The sequence below is a fragment of the Rutilus rutilus genome (assembly GCF_951802725.1).
Source record: "Rutilus rutilus genome assembly, chromosome: 21".
NCBI classification, from domain to species: Eukaryota; Metazoa; Chordata; class Actinopteri; order Cypriniformes; family Leuciscidae; genus Rutilus; species Rutilus rutilus.
The window spans coordinates 9,034,641-9,057,835 of NC_140226.1; the positions used below are offsets into that span (position 1 = coordinate 9,034,641).

A 23,195-nucleotide genomic window follows, 5' to 3' on the forward strand; every position below is an offset into this window, starting at 1 on the left:
GCGCTCCCTGCTAGCATTTATTTGCACATGCTGTCTCTGTTGTTTTAGCATCTGAGGCACTAAAGGAACTACACAAATCACATAACTGATTGTATGTGTGCCTTGTTCACAGAAGCAGAAGCGTGCTGAATACAGCAAAAAGACAGCGAGCCGCAACCTTTCTAGATCAAGAAGCTCTTCCATGGATCCGCGGAAGCGACTAGAAATTCTGTATTATGCAGGCCAGACAAGTAATTTGGCGATGTCACTTTGTAAAGAAAGACTACGCGCCTGCGCACATTTATATTCAAACGTGCATACCTATAGACTAAACACGTAACATGCATGTGCACGCCGTCACCGTTTTCACAGATTCACGTTTTTGAAGTTTACACGGAGATGATAACGTTTAAAAAAAAAATTTCTAAACTTGGAACCCATTTCAAAGTTTGCGTTCTCGAACCACCAAACACCGTTGTCGTGCAAATGAACGGCCAGAAGACGGTGACGGTGTCGTGTTAGCGGCCCCTAAGTTAATAACTAATTATCTTTGCAACGGAAGTGAATCAATCAAAACTAACTTTAGCTGGACAATAACTTTACTCTAGAGCTGCTGTAAAGCCAAAACAATCTCTGTTACTGTAATTTCCTGTTATCACTGTAAAGCTGCTTTGAAACAATCTATATTGTTAAAAGTACTATATAAATGAAGGTGACTTGACTTCCACACAAAGTTAAAGTTATGAAAGGTAATATACGAAAAAGCATAATAGGGCACTTTAATGTCATTATCATTAGGTAATATACACAAACATCCCATCATGTGGGCGGTAATAGCGTTGTGTTAATTGTGTCAGGAAATCAATAATAAGCACTGAAGTTTGAGAATCTGGTCCACTCAGTAATGAGCCTCATTATCATACAAAGGAATGACAATAACATTTTAATATGTGCGATGCAATACGACTCACTGTTTAAATAAAAATGTGTCGGGTTGACTTACTAATTGCAATAAAAGCACAGATCGTGCTTTCATTTGTTGTCCCTCATCACCCTTGTTCTCAGACGCCCCCCTCGAGAGAAGACGTTTAGGGAATGGCCAGCTGTGGGCGAACCATTTCCTGTTATAACCGCACCACATCCTCTGAGCTGAGATTTTCATTATTTTCATACGCACCACCATTTCATAATACAGCAGTCTAGGCAAACTTGCCACCAGCTTCTCGGCTGTTCTGAGTGCTTTAGGCTGTTATGAGTGGTTGCTAGGTGCCTACTTACTGGTCCACCCTCGAGTAATATTCTGGTCAGTAGCTGGCGCTCAGTCCCTCCTTCAACTTAGTAGTTGGTCTAGATACTAGGAGTGTAATACGCTCAAGATTCAACGTAGCACCTAACATGACCCCAAAACAGGAGAGAGAGCGAGAGCACTGCAGAAGCACAAATATCTCGCCACATTTTTCTCCACGCTTACACAAACACCTGAGCCGCACACTCCGCGCAGAGCGCTGACCGCGTGCCAAAATCCAAACCTGCGAGGCGCGCAAAACAGACGGATGAATCACGGCTGCTAATGCAGTCGTTACGAGAGGCAGACGTGATCCAAGAGTGAACGCAGGTTCCCCTTCCAGACTGTCATTTCTCAAAGAGACGATTATGCAACTTATGCGGAGACACACCTGGAGACTAAACACCACCCATGCGGGAAGAATGCAGGACAGAGAAATAATAAATACAGAAATGTACAGGAAGATTTGTGAGAGCGTGACAGCAACGTAGAGACTCTTCACAACGCTTCAAAACCACACAAGAGGAGTTGAAATTGATATAAAGCACAAACTGGCATCAAAATGGAAAAAACATTTAATTTCTTGCATCCCACTGAGATAAAAAGCACTTAAACATGCAAACCCTTTCATTTCCCTCTTTATCTGTGTATCTACATGCAAAATGGCAATTCAAATGGAGCTTTTTTGGACAAAATGCACTGCAGAAAAGGAGTTAAAAGAGTGGAGAAGTGCTGAAAATCCCAGCCCCTTCCTTTCGGATTCACAGGAGCTGAGGTTGCATCCCGCTGGATGAGAGTAGGAAACGCAGGACCACTGACAAGAGGGCTGAGCCCTCTTCACTCCTCTGATGTCACCAAACACATGACCCAGCCTCTCCAGTAACAGCCCATCAGGAGGGGGAAAAAAAGTGTGTTTTAAAGCTTACACGTTTTTGGATTGTGAGAATGTCTCATTCCCCTCACAAACAACCACAGAACCACAAGTGCGGTGCACGAGATTTCCCCAGGACGATAGGAGGGAGCCACTGGGGCGTAAATGGTTAATCGGAGTGGGTCAACCCCAGTCACAGAGACCCAACAAGTCAGTAAGTATGCTCTAACCACACTCGTATATGCGTTGATATCTGTGCCTGAACGCTCTCCTCGGCTGCAGACTGCAGGGGACCGTGCGGACTGCTTTAGTTTGTTTGTAGCTGTGTGTTTTCCCCTTCAGATGCCTTGATATGATTTGTGCTCCCAGTTTAGGACTTCGAGGGTCACCACGACCTCCAGAAGAGGAGAGAGCCGACGTGTGGCTATGGCGTCTAACAGTCTTTTCAGCTCGGTGACTCCATGTCAGCAGAACTTTTTCTGGGGTGAGTGCTGTGAAAAATTATTTTCATTTCACTGTGGTTCAGCGTCGGGTCACACAGGAGTCAAGCTCCGCGAGCGGGTCGATAACCAACGGCGCACGCGCACGCGCGCACGATGCTCCGGGAACGTTTAAAAGTCGCCGTGTTTACGTTTGCGTTGCATGCTAAGTTGCTGACATGTTTGTGTAACTTAAAAACACTTATGTGGGACGACCAGACCGAAGAAAGAGAAAAACCCTTCTGGATGTATAAACATTCGCTCTGTTTCAATTTACAGAGGTACATTAGAACAAGATGTGGAAAACTTCAGCTCAAAAATGGGATGGCTGGATATTATGTGTAGGATTTGTGGGGGTTAATGGTAATTGATAAATGCACAAACCTGGTTAACGAGGGAGCTTATATTAATCCTTATGAATGAAAAGCGCTTAGACAAACATGCAAACGCTCTTTATTTGAGTTCAGCTTAGTTTAGGCTTTTTCAAACATGCAAAAGGAAATAAAATGCCAATTGAATGGATTTTTTTTTTTATATGCACTGCAGAAGGGGTATATAAAAAAAAGTTTTTGGTCTTCACACACTGTGAGAGCAAAACCGGGAGTGAAAATTGAGTCCAGCATTATGCAGCACACAAAAAAAACCACATGTAAAAATCAATCTATGCAAAACCTATTTGAATACCTCAGCTATTCAAAATATACTAACATGTAAAATCCAAACAAATCCTGATCTTATCACACAGTACGTATGGAAATAAAAATACAAAACACTGTTGACAAAGCAATCACAGAATGTACTTACAGTATTTTCCTCACCAAGTGTCTCATGTCGACGTAATCGGAGGCCCTTCTAGACAAACATATGGAGGCATGATATTGAGTTGGAGCCAGACAGCGTGAGCTACATGGTTTTGTCATCACTGTCGGCACACATAAAGGCGTTCAAGGTGGCGTCTCCCAAAACACGAGGCCGCAGAGGAGTGTTATACCTTGAACGCCCCGAAAGCACATCAGAATATACGGCTTTATATTATAGCGTGCTAACAATAATAATAAAAGAAAAATTATTCACACTTTCAGCTTGCAGTACATGCAAATACCTTCTAGAAACTTTAAAAACCTTTCATAATCTGGAAACATCTACATTTCAAGTGTCTTGCATTGATTTAAAGCACAAACTGCCACTGCATACAGTAGCTGTTGTTCCAGCATCAAAATGAAAAAAATAATATCTTGACATAAGCTAAAAAGCACTTAAACATGCAAATGCTTTAATTTTTCAGTAACACTTTACAATAAGGTTCATTAGTTAACTACCTTAGTTAACATGAACTAAGAATGAACTGCACTTCTACAGTATTTATTAATCTTAGTTAAATGTTAATTTCAACATGTACTAATACATTATTAAAATCAAAAGTTGTTAACATTGGTTAATGCACTGTCAACTAACATGAACAAACAATGACATTTATTTTTACTAGCATTAACAAAGATTAACTAACACAGTAACAAATGTATTGCTCATTGTTAAGTTTATGTTAGTTAATACATTAATGTTAACCAATGAACCTTATTGTAAAGTGTTACCAATTGTTCTCTTTATTTGTGTTCAGCTTAGTTTAGGCTTTTTCAAACATGCAAAATAAAATAAAATGCCAATTCAATGGAGCTTTTTGACAAAATACACTGCAGAAGGGGTCTATAAAAGTTTGTAGCTCTAGCAAAAAAAAAAATCTTGATTCCCTATAAGCAAATAAATATCTCAAAGTAGGAAGCATCTTAATAAAGACAGGACTGTCATTTACAAAGACACTGAATGGGGACGGATAGCCAGAAAAGTTCTGATTAACGATTGACTATTAATAAAATTGTACATTCATAATGGCATATTATATTTGGTTAAGGATAGGGTAAATAGTTAAACATGGTTAACAGGATTCAGCATTGGAATTAACCCTTTAACTTAAAGTAGGATGCATTAATAGCGATTAATTGCCTTTGCGCAGTGGTGGTCTAGATAATAGGAAGCTGAAAAACCTCCTACAATGGTTATTAAAATCACATTAACAGTCACAATTCAATGTAGCACCCAGCATGACCCTGAAAAACCAGAGAGCACTGCAGCAGCACAAACATCCTGTCACATTTCCACGTTTACACAAACACAAACATCATTTTACGAGTAGAAACGCTCAAACTCCTTCAGGTGACAAACGGCCGTCACATGCAACACGTACAGATGTTAAACAAGCTCTTGGCAAATATCGTAGAGCGTCGCTAATCAATTAGCAGCGTGTTGTTCGGCTCAGAGGTGACATGTGCTTCTCATTTACAGCCAGCGCTGATATCCTGGCCTGGATTGAGCGGCTTCATTCAGCTAATTGATAATCACATCTCTCGTTTACGCTAGAAAAACAACATTAATGGACGAAACGCGACCCGGGTAACCAAACCTCAGAGAGTGAGCAGTCAGAGACGTCCAGCTTATTCAAAAGAAAGCTAAACGTTAATGAAATGCAATATCTACAGCCAGGCTGAGGGCTTTTTTTTTATTATTGAGAAATTAAAATCACCCATTTTCAAGTCAAGAAAATTCTCAAATGAAAAGGCATCTAACAGTCTGAAGTAACATGCACTGACTGACAAATGAAATGATCTCTTTGGTGAGTGGTTTATGCTTTTTGCTTTCATATCTGCATTGTTTTATATCATCAAAACTTAATTTGTGAGGGGAGGGGGTGGGGAGTTAGCATTATCTTGGCTTCAACATCAAGGACATCTATCAGCCGGACGCGTTTTTATACGGGCGTATTGGCAGCAGAAGGCTTGAAATAATTTACGCCATGTGTGACACGTTAGGACCAAATCACCGCATCTCTCAGAACATGTGCATTTCCTTAACGTGAGTTTGTCACAAACGTGACGCGTGCGATAATCTGTCTTAAAAACTATAATTACCCCGTTCAAGACCGGTCAGCTTCAAGAGACCAAAATCAAAAAAAAAAAAGACATGAACAAGTCAAGGAAACATAATTAGACATATTACAGACTGAATGGTGAAGAAAAATGAGCCTTGATTCCTCAGAGGACGAGGCTGTAATGTGATATGAGACGAAGTGATGCAGAAGTTCAGTTCTGCTGGAGCTGCTCAAAGCAAACAGAGAAACGAGAACAAATTATAATCATGCTGCTTTTTTGTTACACTTTCCTCAAAGTCTGAGACCAAATCTTGACTTTACAAACAAAGAAATGTTACGGTGTAAAAAAAAGAAAAAAGAAAAAAGATATTTTAAATCGCACCCTATTCCTAGGTAACAAATTTTACTGGAGTAATTGAGTGACATTGATCCACTCTTTGGAACATCTTAAATCATGATCATCAGGTTTTGTTTAGTGCTGATGTTATTAAACTTCAAAATCGTGTGCATTTTTCAATGCAAAAAAAATAAAATAAATTATGTTCATAATAATTTGCCCTGAAAAAAACTTTGCAATGAAAGAACTGTTTTATAGTGATCTCAAACTAAATACTACTTATTTGTTAGATCACACAGGATGAATTGTATAGTCTCGAAGCTGAATTTCGACTGCATTCATTTCTATGCAACCTGAAAAATACTTTGACCATTTAAAAGCATTGTCGAAGCATTTACTTCTTTAAAAAAAAAATTCATAGTGAGGTTCGATCTGGCATGACTTTACCAGGTGCATGGAAGCAGACGATATAAAAAGTGAAACATTTGACTAATTAGAAACTAATAAAATTCCCCTTACCACAAGTGTTGCTGGAATCCCTTTTGTACTTTTTAAAAGTAATTCAGAAAATGCATTTAATTTGAAATGAACAAATTTCTTTTCAATTTAATTGGCTCAAAATCTCAGGATCTGCTAGACAAAACGCCACGGCTGACATTTGTTGATGTTCCATAGTAAAAAAAAAAAGAAAAAAAAAAGTGCCACTTCTCCCATGGAGCTCCTGTGCCACACACCGTATCCAATATGCTTCTCTACATGACAAAGAGGGGCATTGATGTCTCATACAAACTTGGAGGGAGCTTCTTAGAAAATAATCAAACACTTAACCATGGAGTCTCAGTCAGCCAAACATAACATTAAAAGTGGGAAACAATAAATAGTCCCATAACACGAAGAGACCCGACTTCTGTAACGTGGAAACCCAGTCAACAAACCATCAGAGTCGCCACAAACCATCTTTAAATCATAGCCAGCCAACCCAGCGCCTCTGATATATCACCGTTTGAAGCCGTCGCTGATGGAAATATACATGAAAATACAGAATTCATAGGCAGCGGATTGTGTACGAGGGACGGAGCCAATGGTTGATGTAAGTGTATTTAAAGAGGAGGATTATGGAGCTGGAATCCAGACAAACAGCTCCGATAATGAATGGCCCCCTCATACCATGAGCTCGAGACGCCTTTCAGACCACCTCAGCAATGAAAAGAAATCATAATAAAGACATTTCAGATTCAGAGAACAGTGCTCTACAAATACATTTTTCAAATAGTAATAATAAAAAGAAAAATTCTGAGAGCAATAGTGAGAATGCTGTTATTTTTACAACATTTTCTAAACAAATTAACATTTTTGCATGGCAATTTACATGAAAAGATGAGCTGGCATGGACAAAACCTAATGATCCATGGCGTACAGCTTGATTTGAGACATTCTGCACATAAAAAAAGTCACATGATAAATGCCACTAATTTAATTACATTATAAATGGTGTTGAATCTGATTTAACATGCCTCAACTTTGTTATTTGTTATATATATATTTTTTAAATCACTGTATATATTCAATATTCCACTGTGTTTGCGTAAATTTAGGCTATATATTTAGGCTCCATTGGCACAAATTTGGCATTGTGGTTATACGAAGTTTAAGTTTTGGAGGACTAAACACAATGTTAATTCTGATGCATCAAAAAATATCAATCAATAACACCAAAATTGCATTCAACTCCAACCTTTACATCAGAAACACTCGTTCTCCTGCAGACACTGGCACATTTTGATGTAGAAGTATGTTAAAATGCCTCCTACATTGCGTATTTGCTTTTTTAGAGCAATTGGCAAAGCATAGGAAGAATATTGCAGAAAAAAATATATATACTGTATAAACAGACTAACAATCCAAAGCAGCTATTTCTTTCAAAAAACAAAACAAAAAAAAAACAATTCCTTCTTCATGCTCTAATATTGCTACATTTATCAGGCGATTCACGTGACCCGCTTTCTGTAGTCTGCAGCCTCAGGCGGACTCAAGGGTAAAAAATATGACATGTTCAGATAAGTGGACGTCGACTACTTTGCTGTTTTGATTGTGCCGTAATGAAGTGATTCCAGCAACTGCATTTAACAAGGCTTTACCTGTTCGCCACGGCCAAAACCGGCCCGGCGTATTGATTTAACCTCGACAGGAATGCAACATTTCCATAAGCCAGAACATTACTTTAAAATATTTATAACATGATACGCACAAGGGCTATAAGGGAAAACAGAACGTAAAAATGCCCGGAATGAGAGCAGGAAAACTGGACGCGCTGCATTGGCGTTCTTCCTCAACCTTGGCTTCCTTTTCCAACTGTGGCTCCGCAGCTCACCGCAGGAGAAATGGAGTGTTTTCCAATAAGCCCTTGTAATGCTTTATTTCCCCTTAAAAATGTACATTTCTGATATGTAAACAATAAGCGAAGAAGCTGGGAGTCAAACTGTCTGTCTCCGACCTGGCTCCGAAAGCACCATCCCAACAGCTAACTGGAAAAAACACGTATGCATTTTGTGATTACGGTTTTAAACATTCAAATTTGAGTTAGCTGATGTAAACAAGTCCATGAAAATGCAGAGAAATGCTCAAACATGCAAAAAAAAAAAAAACAGGGATGAAATGACATCATGCGCCTGCCAATCGTGCTTTCGTACCAGCAAACACGTCGGGGCTGGTTACGGGAGCCGTCGCGTGAGTGTGAGCAGCGCGCAGAACACGTGGAAATCCAAACATTAGCTTTAAAGGACAAAATACCCCTCTCTAACTGGCATGGTAATCTGACCACAGCAATCACTCGCTACAGAAGCCATCGCGCACACCTGCACGTATCGGATATCCAGCGGCTCTTTACATGCCGGGTTTGATTCTATAGTATCCAGTTCTCGTCTTCTGTTACAAGTGTTTTGAAACCACAAAAGAAACACTTTGTCATCTCACAGATTTTAAAGGTCTTTAGGCCATGTCCACTGCACTTACGGATAATGCTATAGCACTGTGTCGAACATCTCAAGAATTTGGAATTCAGCAATAAAATCTTGCAGTACTTTTAGGAGATTCTTGTGAACCCAAATGAATCTCGCTTTTAAAACAAGGAACCTGGACCTTTGCACTATAAAGAATGTATGTTTATTTTCTCATGTAAATGGATAGTTCAACCAAAAATCACTTGCTCACTCAAGTTGTTCCAAACCTGTATGAGTTTCTTCTGTTGAGCACAAAATACAATATTTTGAAGAATGTTGATGATCAAACAGTTGACGGCAGCCATTGACTTACACAGTAGGAAAAAAATACTATGGAAGTCAATGGCTACCTTCAACTGTCTGGTCACCAACATTCTTCAAAATATCTTCTTTTGTGTTCAACAGAAGAAAGAAACTCCTACAGGTTTGGGACAACATGAGGGTAAGTAAGTGATGATAACATTTTCATTTTTGGGTGAACTATCCCTTTAATTGCATTACTTATAATTAGCAGAATACAAGAACACACTAACCAGAACATAATCACCATGTGCCATTAGGACTGAATAATTCATGTGGGTTAATCAAGTGCTTCTCAACTGGTTTTGCTTCAGGTCACAGATTTTACATTGAACATCAAACAGTGACCACAATTGTATATTGTACAAAAGTAACAAAAACGTCAAACGTTCATGTACCTAATAATATCCAAAAGCATTAACATGACTGAATTACGGAAACTGACTTTTTTGTAAACGCAAAACAACCACAGAAATGATTATCCATCTGGAAATGTAAAACAAACACTGGGATAATGTAGTATTAGTTAAGCAATGATAAATTCAAATTAGAGCAATATCAAAATAATCAATTTTTCTATCCTAATTAAGCACTATTACATGGTTAGTTGCGTTTGATTGTTTGCGTTCAGCACAGGTTTTCCCTGAGACCCGACAGTTAACGGATGCCTTCAACCTCCCCGACAACGGGACGCGGTCTAAATGAAATCAATTAGCGATTATCAGCGTGTCGCAAATGGGCCGAGAACGACTTTTGGAGAAGTTGAGACTCCAAACACGAGGCATGTTAAAGCTCAGATGAGAAAAACAGTCATTAAGAATTAACCCCACAGAGCACGTTGTCAACAACACTGTTTTTCTGATTGGAACGGCTGTTGACTCATCCTCTGACGGCATTCGGCTGGCTGCTATAGTTACTGAACTAGACATCATGGCTCCTGTTTCATTGTCTCGTGTGTTCACTGCGAGCACAAAACTACTTGTAAAGGTGTTTCGGTATATCACTGAATCCTTTGGGGAAATAACAGCCACTCAGTGGAGTATAAAGGCCAGGCCTTATGTAAAATTAATCAGAAAGACTCCCTCACCGAGGTTGACACTGTCTATTAAAACGTTCCTCCTTGCTGTTAAATATGCATTAGACGTCCAAAGAAGAATCTCCAAAGAAGTTGTTTTCCACTGAAAAAAAAAAGAAGAGTAACGCTGGAGTTTGATACACTTGGAGAGGTTTGAAAGCAACGTGAAAAACCCGGAGCTTTCCATGGACTGTCATTTTGCTGACAAAGACAACAAGAGATCTCTCTCGACATTCTCAAGACGTCTAAATATTAACAAGGCATCTTATTAATAAACATGATTCGTCTGGATCGGGGGTAAATGGCGCTACAATTAATGTGAGAGGAAACTGAAAAAGACATGTAAATGCACAAACAATACTCGGCTAAGGTAATTTGAAGACGCTTAAATATTGATGCTACGACTGGGATTTCGAGTGAAGAGTTTCTACGTTTATATCAAAACAAGGTTGGAGTCCCGTCCTAGTTTGAAGAGATTTGAATGCATCGTAAATCAATTCAAAACTTCTTTCTATAGAAAGCATGCTTTAAATAAGCAGATCCTCAATGTATGCTTTTAATAAGAAGGTTGCAAAACATTCTTCTCTGATTTTTGTTTTGCGCACTTCAAGCCATCGATCATTATCGCTCTAGCAGCCCAGCATTCAGAAAAACCTCAACCAAGAAGAACATAAAGAATCTATAACACCTACTTATTCTGTTTCGACTTCAAAACACGAGATTCATATGCACAGGAATCTCTCCATTGTTCCCGAGCCTTTTCCCAGAAGTATTGCGAGATGTGATGGGCGAGACTGCAGTCGGCTTTACTGGCATTGTGATGTAGGGAGTTCATTATGAAGTAAATAAAGGCTTCCAGAGCATATTGTTCTTTAATTTTACTGCTGACAGCTGCTTCGAAAGACAAAACGAATGTTGAAAACATGCACCATAAGACCTAGAAGTCTTATTTGTTGATATTACCATCATGTTACAAATTCAGTCAGAACAAATGCTATGGCTCTGTTCCAAAATCTACACAGGCAGCGCTTTAAGGGATCCCAGGTATAGGCAGCATTATTATTAAGATACCCTGGTGAACAAATTTTAGGGTACAAATGTATTCATCATGCATTAGAGCACATGTATTGTGACAAGCAAAAACTATGAAGGATAAATGTAATGTTGCCTTTATATTTGGCCAAAAAAAAGTATCTTATTAATAACGTTAATTAAGCAAAGGAAAAAATCCGGACAAAGCAGAGGAAAAAAAAAGTTGATTCAACATTTTTCGGGGTTGGTAAGATTTTATTGTTTTTGAAAGAAGTCTCTTATGCTCACCAAGAATGCACTTACTTGATCAAAAATACAGTAATAACAGTAATATTTTGCAGTATTACTACAATTTAAAATACCTGCTTTCTATTTTAATATATTTTAATTTATTCCTGTGATCAAAGCTGAATTTCCAGCATCATTACTCCAGTCTTCAGTGTCACATGATCCTTCACAAATCATTCTAATATGATGATTTTCTGCTCAAGAAACATTTCTTATTATTATCAATGTTGAAAACAGTTCATCCGTTGTTACGTTGATAAGTTTTGGGTCAGAATTGTTACTTGAAAAAAATTATAATAATCTTTTGTAACATTATAAATGTCTTAATTGTCAACTTTAATTCATCCTTTGCTGAATAATAATAAAAAATAATAAAAAATTGAAAGAATTTTGAAATGTAGTGTATATTTAGAGAGTAGTAGAGTCCATTAAATTCCAAAAACAAGAGTTGACGAATTGATCGACTTTACCCAATATTAGTTTTTTACTCTTATTGCAGTATCATGTCAATAGTTTAGCAACATAACTTGATTCTCCAGTATGCTTTGCACAAACATACTATGTATAATGTTCTAAATCAATCACTAAAAATATTCCATTTCAGAAAGAATGCTGACTTTGGCTGTGTAGGCAAGACCGCTCACTAGGTTTTACAACGGAGCCTATACGATAACATAAGTAACAATACGTGCGTTCAATTTAAAGAATCGATGACAGAAAACACGTCCAATGTGACAAAGATCAGAACAGCAACAGTTAAAGCGTCTTTCAGAGAGAGTCTCTGTGCAGAAACACTAGAGTTAAACTGTGGTAAACAAATACTCAATAGTGATGAGAGGTTCTTTTCAGTCCCCAAATTACAGTCTGGTTAACCAGAGAGTCTGTGTGCCAGCTCATTACTGATGTTTGCTTCCAATGCGACTCGTCTCCATCCAAGTTTACGAAAACATTCGAGGGGCCTTGAAAGCACAGAGGGTTTTATACAGGCTGTAGCCCAGGAGACAGAAGCCCGAATTAGACAAATGCCTACACGTTGCTAGTCAACGGGCCATGGTTTCACCCAGGTCCTGTAGCAGATCGCTGTAAATGCGGTTAGGCGGCTGAAAGCAATGCCACGAGAGGACAGTGGGCCGTCCTGCCTGGGAATGCCACTCGATGCTTCCCGACAACTCTGAATCTTAATGCCTTATTTAATTACAGTAAGTGGCTGACGTTCACCTAATTGTTGGGAGTAAATTAAAGTGCTACATTCACTCAGTCTCATTACGTTCCCACAAAGACACATAAATGGCTTTTCCATCAGCAACTTTTTCCTGAATATAAAATATGATTGTGTTTTTCTCCCAGATATTATATGACCCTTTCAATGAAGATTTATTTCACAATACCGATTACACAAACGAAAGAACATTGTGGGAAAATGAAATCCTACTGCAAAAAAAAAAAAAAAAGGAAAATCAGCCCATGGTACAAATGGTAAAGTATTTCAGAGTGTACATGCAATGTACTCAAGATAACTTCAAAGAATGTTATAGTACTAGCATGGTCCATGTCCAAAAAAGCTGTTGGAAACATTACCCAACTTTAGAAAAACAGTCTATGTTATATCTACACTACAATTCAAAAGATGGACGGTAAGACGTTTTTGGAAGAAGTGCCTTATGCTCACCAATTAAGGCTTCATTTATTTGATTACAAATACAGTAAAAACAATACTATTGTGAATCTATTTATTGGATATATTTTTTAATTAATTTATTCCTGTGATGCAAAGCTGAATTTTCAGCATCATTTCTCCAGTTTTCAGTCACATGATGTTGAAAACTGTTCTGCTGCTTCATATTTTTGTTGTTTTCAAGATTCTTTGATGAAAAGAATAGCATTTATTTGAAATAGAAAACTTTTGTAACATTATAAATGTATGTACTATCACTTTTGATCAATTTAATGCATCTTTGCTGAATAAAATCATTAATTTCTTAAAATATATATATATATATATCTTACTGACCCAAACTTCTTGCTGTTCAACAGCTCAACGGTATTGAGTTCTGAAACACAATATTAACTTGCTAACCATTAAGTAAACAAGCAAAACATTTCAGAAATAACAACTGTACTGCACACACTGGAAGATGGCAAATGGCAAAAAAAAAAAGAAGCAATTACATAGTGTATGATAATAAAGGGACTGACATTACAAACAGCTCAAGGCACAGGGGCCGTACGGTTCTTTGCTCATAGCCACTAATTACTGATAGTGAGGCAAAAACACAAAATACGTCACATTTAATTGAATAACAATACGTCTCTCAAACACAGTATATTGACATGCAACGGGTTTTAGAAGCATTAAAAGCTCTCAAGTCTCACTTATGCGTTTGCGTCATTAGTGTTCTGCAATGTAAAAAAAATCGATGTTAATGGTTGTATAGTCAGGAAATTTCCCTCAAGGCAACCCAAAAAAAAGCTATATAAAAGCCACAGTTTGCTCTAATATTTCCATATTTCAACAATGCATTTCAGATCTAGTAGCTTTTTCGTGCTCATGCTGTATCGTTCTTGCAGTATAAAAGAAAAAACATGCAGGACTTGCAACCCACAAAAATGCTGGTGTGGGTTTCGTCTGAGGACAGTAGTACTAACACCGTGCCACAAATAATTGTGGCGATATAAAATAGGTGCTAAAATTTATCATCAAAAATGGACTGGAACTAAATAATGACTTCAGGTATTTTTAAACACCGTTTGCCAACATGATAATACGTACTGGGTAGGTCTGAAACTTCTGATGCCACAAAAATGCTATTTCAAATCACTTAAACAGAAGAATTTCATGCAACTGGCACAGCGGCAGTGATGAACCCTGGAGTTCACAGAGGACTCGCTTAAAAACCCACTTTGATCAGGTTACAACCACAGGCCATGATACACTTGAAGTCGACAGTTAAAGAGAAGCAGTCGAAGTGCATCGCCTCGGGAGCGACTTCTGTCGTGATAAAACACAAGACGCTCATCTGTCGACTGAAGCATCGCAGTGGAGAGATAGACAAATCTGTCCTGAATGAAGTCAGAAGTTTTAATTTGCTGTTTCTGTTCTTTCATTTGATTGAAGTTGACAGCAAATTAGCATTTGATGGCAATGGATCAAGTAAACACGCTATAAATACATGTTTAAACAGCTTTCACAATGTCATTCTAATCAAATCTGAATAATCAGTGGGAAATAATGACTATCCACTGGAATTTGGTAGTTTAAAATTACGTTTCAACAACGTAAAAATGAAGTTTCAGGCTAGTTTTGAGATTCTAGACGTGCGAAGCTCAGCTGTGGTGTTCAGTGTCCGATATTTTCTCGTCGTCTCGCTATAAAATCATCCATCATTACAGACACTGCTTACCTTACTGAAGTACAATAAATGTGTTTTAATTGGACAGGGCTTTCAGAGAGAAGGATGAAGGCTGGTCGAAATCCACAGAGAACAGAATAGCAGGACGTTGGCCATATTAAACCGTCTGTGTTATCTTTAGCACCTTATGCATGTATCATTGAGCTTCCTGGCCAAAGTAAGCACTCTTTAGAGCGCACCGGATTATAACACGACTGAATTTCACCATACAATGCTTCAGACAGAAGTCAAATGCAGGCAGTTGTCAGAGATATCTTTTGCTGTCAAATAGCAAATTAGCAACATGTTAGTGCACTAAAAACCTGTGCAGTCACTACTGTTTTTGTAATGAGATGGTTTCACAAAAACAATCCGAGCAAAGATGTAATTTAGTATTGTAGACATCACCTTTACCTGACCACACTATAATCATGGTCATGTTGTCATTTCACAAAGATCTGCTCATAAACATGACAAAAACAGTGTTAGACTGTCGAGGGATGTATCGGCAAGGCTATTAACCTACAATATTATTTTATCAGCCAATAATTATGATGAAGGTATATTTTGCCTTTGTTAACACTTCCAAAAGCTCTTGATCCGATTTCGATTTAACAACTGATAATGCACTTTTTTCCTGTTTTTATATGTCTGATATCCCTTTAGATATCAGTATCTGCCACTAAAAAACCCATATTGGTCTGCCACTATTAAAAACGACTCTGTTAAGATGAAAAAGCCCAAAAACGCCTGAAGAGCTGATTAAGAAAGTTAAACGGTAGCCTCATTTTAATTTTAAGAGGCACACACTATGGTTCTAATGCTTCTCTCATTGAACCACAAAACTTCCTACGATTTATAAGTACAAGTGATCTCAATTAGAGACCTCCATGAAGGCACGGGGCGGCAGACAGTCACGGCAAGAGGCGGCAGAGGAAACTGTCTTTACATTTTCCTCCCTCACTTTTCCAGACAGCCGGCGTGCCCAGAGCAGACAGCGTCAAAAACACCCCAGAGTCTGTTTTACAGTACAGCGCAGATGCCAAGTCCCAGCTGACTTTTTACAAACCCTATTTCTCTTCTTCGCGATTTTTACACATCGGTTTCAGATGCAAATGTAAAAAAAAAAAAAAAAAAAGCATGAGGCAAACGCGTCGCTGACAACAATTGCACAGTGTGACACAGATGAATGCAACAGATTGTTAGACGCTGGAATAGAATATCTCCAAATCATCACTCAGTGCAAGCGCCTGCCAAAAGAGGGAGAAAATCTTTGCAATTGGAGGCCATTTAGTCTCCATCAAAAATGCCTTTGACTGCAAGCTATAATTAAATGTCTTTCAAAAAAAAATATAAGACTGCAATCCGGAGCCCTTTATGGAGTCGCAGGGTCATATGATTTTCTTTTTTCAACAAAAGGAAATGTTCTAAAATGATATGCCTGTGTGCAGTTTAAGACGTGAAGTGAGATTCAACAGGCGCATTTCGTATTTATGACTCGAAACAACAACGGCTAAAAAAAATAATAATCGGACCTGGAGAAAATCAACATGATATTACTCATCACGGCAGGTATAGGAGACGGGTATCATTTTAGGCTGCTGTACAGGCCAAACAAGCTATTAAAAACAATATATCCCACAGTAATATTTTTAATCTTGGCAGGGATGATTTCATTACACGAGAAAAGATTGTGCAAGAAAAACAGTCAAAATGAAAATCGTCAAGAAATGTCAGGGTCATATTTCACTGTAAAATCCAAAGAAAAAAAAATACTACTATATCTTGCATGCAGAAAATTAAGCTTGTTTTTTGCAATGTAATATTATTTTAATGACAATTATGCATATTCCAAATGCTGTTTTCTTTTTATTGTATAAAAATTAAGTACACATTATGTTTGTACTGATTTTTATTTATGCTGATTTCTATTCATAAACACTTATTATAAATGTTAAAACAAATATAATATTTACTGTTATTTAATAATGTGGACTGCATTGCATAGTTTATTACATTCTTATTACATAGTAATAAGAATTTGGGATGAAAATGTGGGATGAAAGTTAAAATAGTCTTAGATTTATGCAAAACATAACTTTACAAAAACCTGTCGACCAGCTATTGTCTCCAGTTTTGACTAAACAAAAAGGGGAGGTGTTTTTACGTTTCTCGACAAGCTGTTGTGTATTTCTCTGTCTGCCCTCAGAATCGTCGCCCCACACGAGGTAAACACGCAGTAAAACAGTGGTGTTGTGATTTGCATGAGTTTGAAGGTCTCCTCAGGTGGGATTCAAAGCAGAACGACAGGATGAATTTCACTATGGCTTTCCTAAAGAATATCTCTCACTAGGTCAAACCGCAAGCGCTCTGTTGGAGGGAAGTAAATGGATCGGCATGTAAATTTACTTTATGACTCCTTTCTGCTTTCGGTGAAGCAGTTTTGTAGACCTGGACGCTTGCTTTATAGATTGAGCTAAATATTATTCATTCCAAGATCAACTACACTTAAGGTTTTTGACGGAAAAACAGGGTTTCTGACAAAAATACTGTCGTGTGCCGGAGTACATCCACAGAACCGCAAACACCGATGTGGTTTCCAATAAGAAAACCCTCCTTATTTCTGACAGATGAAATAATAAGCATTAATTGATACTTCGGTAAACCGTAAAGTGGTCTCGGAGATGGAAATCCAGACTGGCTCTTCTGAAGGCCACGGCTTCCATCATTGGCGCTAGGGCCGTCATTAACGGTTATTTTGACGTTTAATCGAGTAATTTGATATTTTTTGTGGTCATAAAAATAGACCTAAGTGAACAATAGCCTTTAAAATGACTTGGCAATAATAATTGGTTCAAATAAAGTATCAAAAGAAAGTAATCATATGGTTTTATTGAACAACACTGTTAAAATACATAATGTAATATACATAATAGAAACAATCAACTATGCAGAGACTGAGTTTGTGTGGCGCAGCATTTACTGTGAATGAAGCTGGAAGAAACACGTAACCTGCAAGCATGTAAATAAAACGCCACGCTTCGCTCTGAATCCCACAGCGCATATATATTTATCGCAGCTTTTGTTATTTCACAACAGCACTCTGCTATATTATGATATTTAAATGGTTTTAATATATTGTGCAGTCTTAGAAAATGGTCCGATCATGCGGTTCATGGATTCTCGTCCGTGGAACCCGCAACTTCCAGCATTTTGCCGGTTAATCGACACGGGTAAATTGCAATCGAGGATCTTTTAAAGACGAGCATTCGAATTTAATTGAGGATTCGTGACAGCACTTATTGGAGCTTTATAAAATTAGCAATGAGTATTGTATTAAAGTCGCCCTGTGGTGAAAATCAAGTCTTTAATGTAGTTCTTATGTCTATGTGGTGTTTTTAATATGCTTTAAGACAAACCATGTGCAAATTCATAAGTCAACACCATTGCTGAGTATTTTCTCTTTGAGTGAGAATTGCAGTGAACTAAAGACAGTCTCAAAAACATGATTTGAAATCGCTAGTGTTTCTGACGTCACAAATCACATGTGTAACCAATCAATCACATCAACGTGTGATCATCAATGAGCGAATCTGTGAGCTGGTGTGAGTGAGTGGAGGCGGGGCTACTTTGCATATTCATAAAACCGCGTATACTAAATGAGGCAAGGGTGTAGAGTTATATTCAAGATATTTTAGGAAAAAAAACGTTTAAATATGTAATTTTGGTGATCAAAGATGAGTTTTAAGGGAGACAATGATTGACTTTAACCTATGGGAAAAACCATGTACCAAGGTAGCAACCATATACGTCTCTGAATTACCTTGGAGTATCACATAAATGATATATGAATTGAATATGTTAAACAGTCATCACCATATCAGGGTATCATCATCAACACAACTCCACAGTGCTTGTTGTAAGGGCTGGAACACATCAGAGTTTTCCGAATGATTTTAGACAGGAAAACTTTCATCCACTTACATCATGCTCTGGAGCTCAGGGATGAAGCTGGTGGCCTTTCCGGATCCGCGTCCGGCCCCGGTACTGCTGCTGCTGGCTGCCATGGGGCTCGCAGCACTGCTGCTCATCTGTAACACACACACACACACTTTACACAACGCCCACTCAAAGCCTGAGCAATTATAAAGCCACTTCACATGGAAAACGCTTCCTGATGAATCCACCGACAGGAGAGGAAACACGCCACATGTTCAGAGCAGGACACGTTCAACCGGAGTCAATGACAAACGGCACTCACAAAGAGATGTCAAAGAGACGGACGCAGGATGCTTTTTTTTAGCAAGCGAGACTGAACTATTTTTAATGACCAAAGCAAGGCTGCTTAAACTTCTGTAGGCAATGAGAGCTGATAAATGATCTTCTAGTTCAAAGGGAACGGCAGACATGTTTAAAGTCTCTTTTTGTTCTAATGTTTACTAAACGTTTGATCTTGCCAGCATTACATGGCATGATAAAAAGTGCATGTTTAATTCCATATAACATTTTAGTGTTGTGCTCGTTTGGCACTAAATCCCTGAAATCAAAATGAACCAACGACCTCTGCAAAAAGCATTTAAATTATACATGTAGGGGCCAATATATAAAATGACCAACAAAAAACATTACTATAAAGTAGTGGTCAACCAATATGTATATTTAAAATGCTCATGCCATTTCTGTCTCTCTGTGCCTCTCTCTCTCTTGAAGTATTTATTAATTGCATGCCAAAAGTCTTATTTATTTGTTTGTTTTTCAATCTTAAAATCCTGACATCCTTAGGTTTAAATTTCCTTTTGAATCAGACATTTATAAATAATAATAATTTCAAATATGTATAGCTTTTGTGAATTTACAGTATAAATTGTGTACATTTTACACATAATTCATAAAAAATAAATTATCCTAATGACATAAAATATTCAGTATTTATTGATTGAACAATTTACACATTAATACACAAAAAACATATTAACATATAAATATCTAATAATTAAAATATATGATTTTTAAATTTTTCAGTACAAACATATAATTTATACTCAATTCACAACAACAACAACAACAACAACAACAACAACAACAACTCCAATAATAACAATAATACCAAATATTTATACTTATATATATATATATAAAATATATATATATATATATATATATATATATATATATATATATATATATATATATATAAATATAATATATATATATATATATATAATATATAATATATATATATAATATATAATATATATATATAATATATATATATATATATATATATATATATATATATATATATATATATATATTGAGTATTCAATTTATACTCAATTCACAAAAACATTATACTAATACGTAAAACATAAAATGTGCACTAGCACTGATCAGGCTGTTTTTAGAAACTATGAGGCCTGGCTCATTAATCAGCTGATATATTGCCATAATGAGAATCTGCATTTTATATGGATATTGGTCTGTCACTCAAATATACTACACCTTTAAAGGGATAGTTTACTTCAAAATGAGAATGCTGTCATCATTTAGGCTACTCACCCTCAAGTTGTTTCAAACCTGTATGAGTTTCTCTCTTCTGCTGAACACAAAAAAAAAAGATTTTTTGAAGAATGTTGGTAACCAAACAGTTGATGGACCTCATTGACTTCCATGGTAAAAGTAAAAGTAAAAGTCAATTGTGTCCATTAACTGTCTGATTACCGACATTCTTCAAAATATTTTTTTGTGTTCAGCAGAAGAGAAGAGAGAAACTCATACAGGTTTGAAACAACTTGAGGGTGAGTAAATGATGACAGCATTTTCATTTTGAAGTGAACTCTTCCTTTAACATCATGGTGGTTCTGACTGCAGATGTCTGCCACTGTCAACATTACTATCAGACTCAGAACCTCATTATTTGCTAATGTATCTGAATTATCTGAGCACGTGCCGTCGAGCAGTTAACATTCATCACACAGCTACCTCCAACAGTTTGCAGTTAGACTTCCTCTAATACAAAGAAAACAAATTAACAGGATGCTGATACAACCTCAGAAATGGAGCTTGTCGAATTCAAATGCGCTCATTGTCGGCCTCGTCACGGCCCACCAGGATTATTTGAGCAAACCTTGGTCTGTTTGAACCTGAAGCTGAAACCACAGCCTTCCTACGGCATCAGACTATCAAATCTCACAAGCGGACGGCCCTTTTCTCACGTATAATCCCTATTAATGCTGGTGTAGTCTGACAAACTTCATCAGTAAAGACATCATTATTACTTGCTCACCCTCATTCAAAAACAGTATGAAATGTAGGGTGTGTTCACATTTAGTTTGGTTCTTTTGGTCTGGACCAAAAAAGAAAATAATACATTTAGTCCTGGTTCGATTAGCGTTCGCACTGTCACTTTTAATACTGAAATATTTTTATGAAAGGCTTTTATGATATATATTTTGCGACGGAACTTTTGAAACATCCAAACCAATGCGTTCAATGTATGTGCGTATATACACTCTCAGAAAATAAAGTACATAATTGTACCTTTAGGGGTACAATGGCTTGTCACTGGGGCTGTACACTCAAGGGTACAATATTGTACCTTAACCTTTAAAAGAAACGGTACATATCTGTACCTTTTAATGCTTTTTGACCCTCAAAAAGGTACATATTTGAGGTCCAATAATAAGCCCTATGGGTTACGTTAGTGTAGATTGTACCTTGGGGGACAGAAATGGACTCCTACTGTACCCCTATTTCTGACAGTGTATGATGGTAGCTATATGATAAAGCGGACAACTTGTGAAGAGCTTATAAAATGTGTAAAGGAGTAAAAACAACGGCAAGAATCCCTCCGTCACACGCACAAGATGTTGCATGTTTTCGGTTCGTTTACATGTTTTTGGTCCATGTTGCGTTCATATTTCAGTCGAACCGCACCAGAGTTTGTTTTAGTTCTCTTGTTTGGTGCGCACCAGGGAATGGTGGCAGCGTTCACACTTATTCAAACGAACCGCACTTACAGAGCAACCGCACCAGACTTCATTTTAATCCAACCAAACATGCCAAGTGTGAACACACCATTTTCTTTTCTTTTTTATAGAATATTGGAGTATTTCTTAGACATGACATGGTTACGGTCTTGGTTTATGGGACGAGGGCAGGATAACCTGTCACTCATTTCACATGAGGTCCACCAATAGCAAACCACAACCATCCAACCATCCAATCAAAACCCCATTGACAAAATCAAGTCCCGCCCTACATTTTTTCTTGTTCGAAAAGCCGTTTCACTCAGATGTGTCAAAAAGTTACTGAAAGTAAAAAATTTTGACAACACTCTGCGTCACAATATGGCAGAAAAGATTATCGCAACTTCCGTTTCATGCCGACGTTACGCCATTAATCACAGATAACCTGCAGCTCTCAAATCTAATTCATGCTCACATTCAATTACTGTAAATAAAAAAAAGTGACAGCAGTTTCAATACAGAGAATGGAGAGTGAGATCATTTCAGAGCTATGACAAAGCACAGACAATCTTGTCACATGGTTTTAAAAGACTCAAAATACAGCACAAATCACATGGACTAGCTTTAATCATTCCGGGGTTTGACAGCACACGTCCCGAATGGCTTCAAAGAGCACCCAGGATATTTTTCAAAATTTCTTATTTTCATGTTCCACAAGAATAACAACAGCATTTGGGTTTGGAACGACATGAAGGTGAACAAATAAAGGCAGAATTGTCATTTTTCAGCGACCTTCTCCTTTAATCAGAGCCAATATAAATCTTAATTCTGTCTCCGAGGGACATGAAACTAAATGTTCCTAAAGTGTCACCAAAGCAAACGCAGGGCCCTTTTCTTCAATAAACACATCGCGGCATAACATTTCCTTCTGTTTTCGCCCCCTCTGTTGGATGAAAGATAAAGCTTTTGCTTTGACTTGTGAAGGCAGATGGTCGCCATACTGGGCAAAATGAATTCAGATGTGGCAAATGAATCAAGATTACTTCAACATGCAAAAGGCTTTGAAAGAACAGAAAAGGGAGCCATTCTATTTATTGCATTTTTCCTCTATGTAATTAAATAGTCAGGACTTTTATGTAGCTTCCACGTCTTTTTTTGTGTTTGTTTTGTTTTTTTCTACAGACGCCTAGTTAATTTCCTCATTTAGTCGTGGGCGTTCGATTTGTGTTTTGGTCGATTTTGCCAAGAGCAGTAGTCCTACAGCGTGTAA

General features: G+C 37.6%; 2 protein-coding genes across 3 annotated transcripts in view; one reads left to right on the top strand and one right to left on the bottom strand.

Moving 5' to 3' along the window:
• Window positions 1–23,195, bottom strand: part of supt3h (SPT3 homolog, SAGA and STAGA complex component) — a 131,622-nt gene that overhangs the window by 105,396 nt on the left and 3,031 nt on the right. For both annotated transcript variants that reach the window (XM_084393631.1, XM_084393632.1), the window contains exon 2: window positions 18,942–19,048. In XM_084393631.1, coding sequence (XP_084249757.1) covers window positions 18,942–19,048 — 107 coding nt within the window. The remainder of the gene's footprint in view (window positions 1–18,941; window positions 19,049–23,195) is intronic.
• Window positions 2,237–23,195, top strand: part of runx2a (RUNX family transcription factor 2a) — a gene marked incomplete at its 5' end in the record, with an annotated part of 67,298 nt that continues 46,339 nt past the window's right edge. Inside the window, 2 exons of the mRNA XM_084393630.1 lie at window positions 2,237–2,349; window positions 2,505–2,619. Coding sequence (XP_084249756.1) covers window positions 2,562–2,619 — 58 coding nt within the window. The remainder of the gene's footprint in view (window positions 2,350–2,504; window positions 2,620–23,195) is intronic.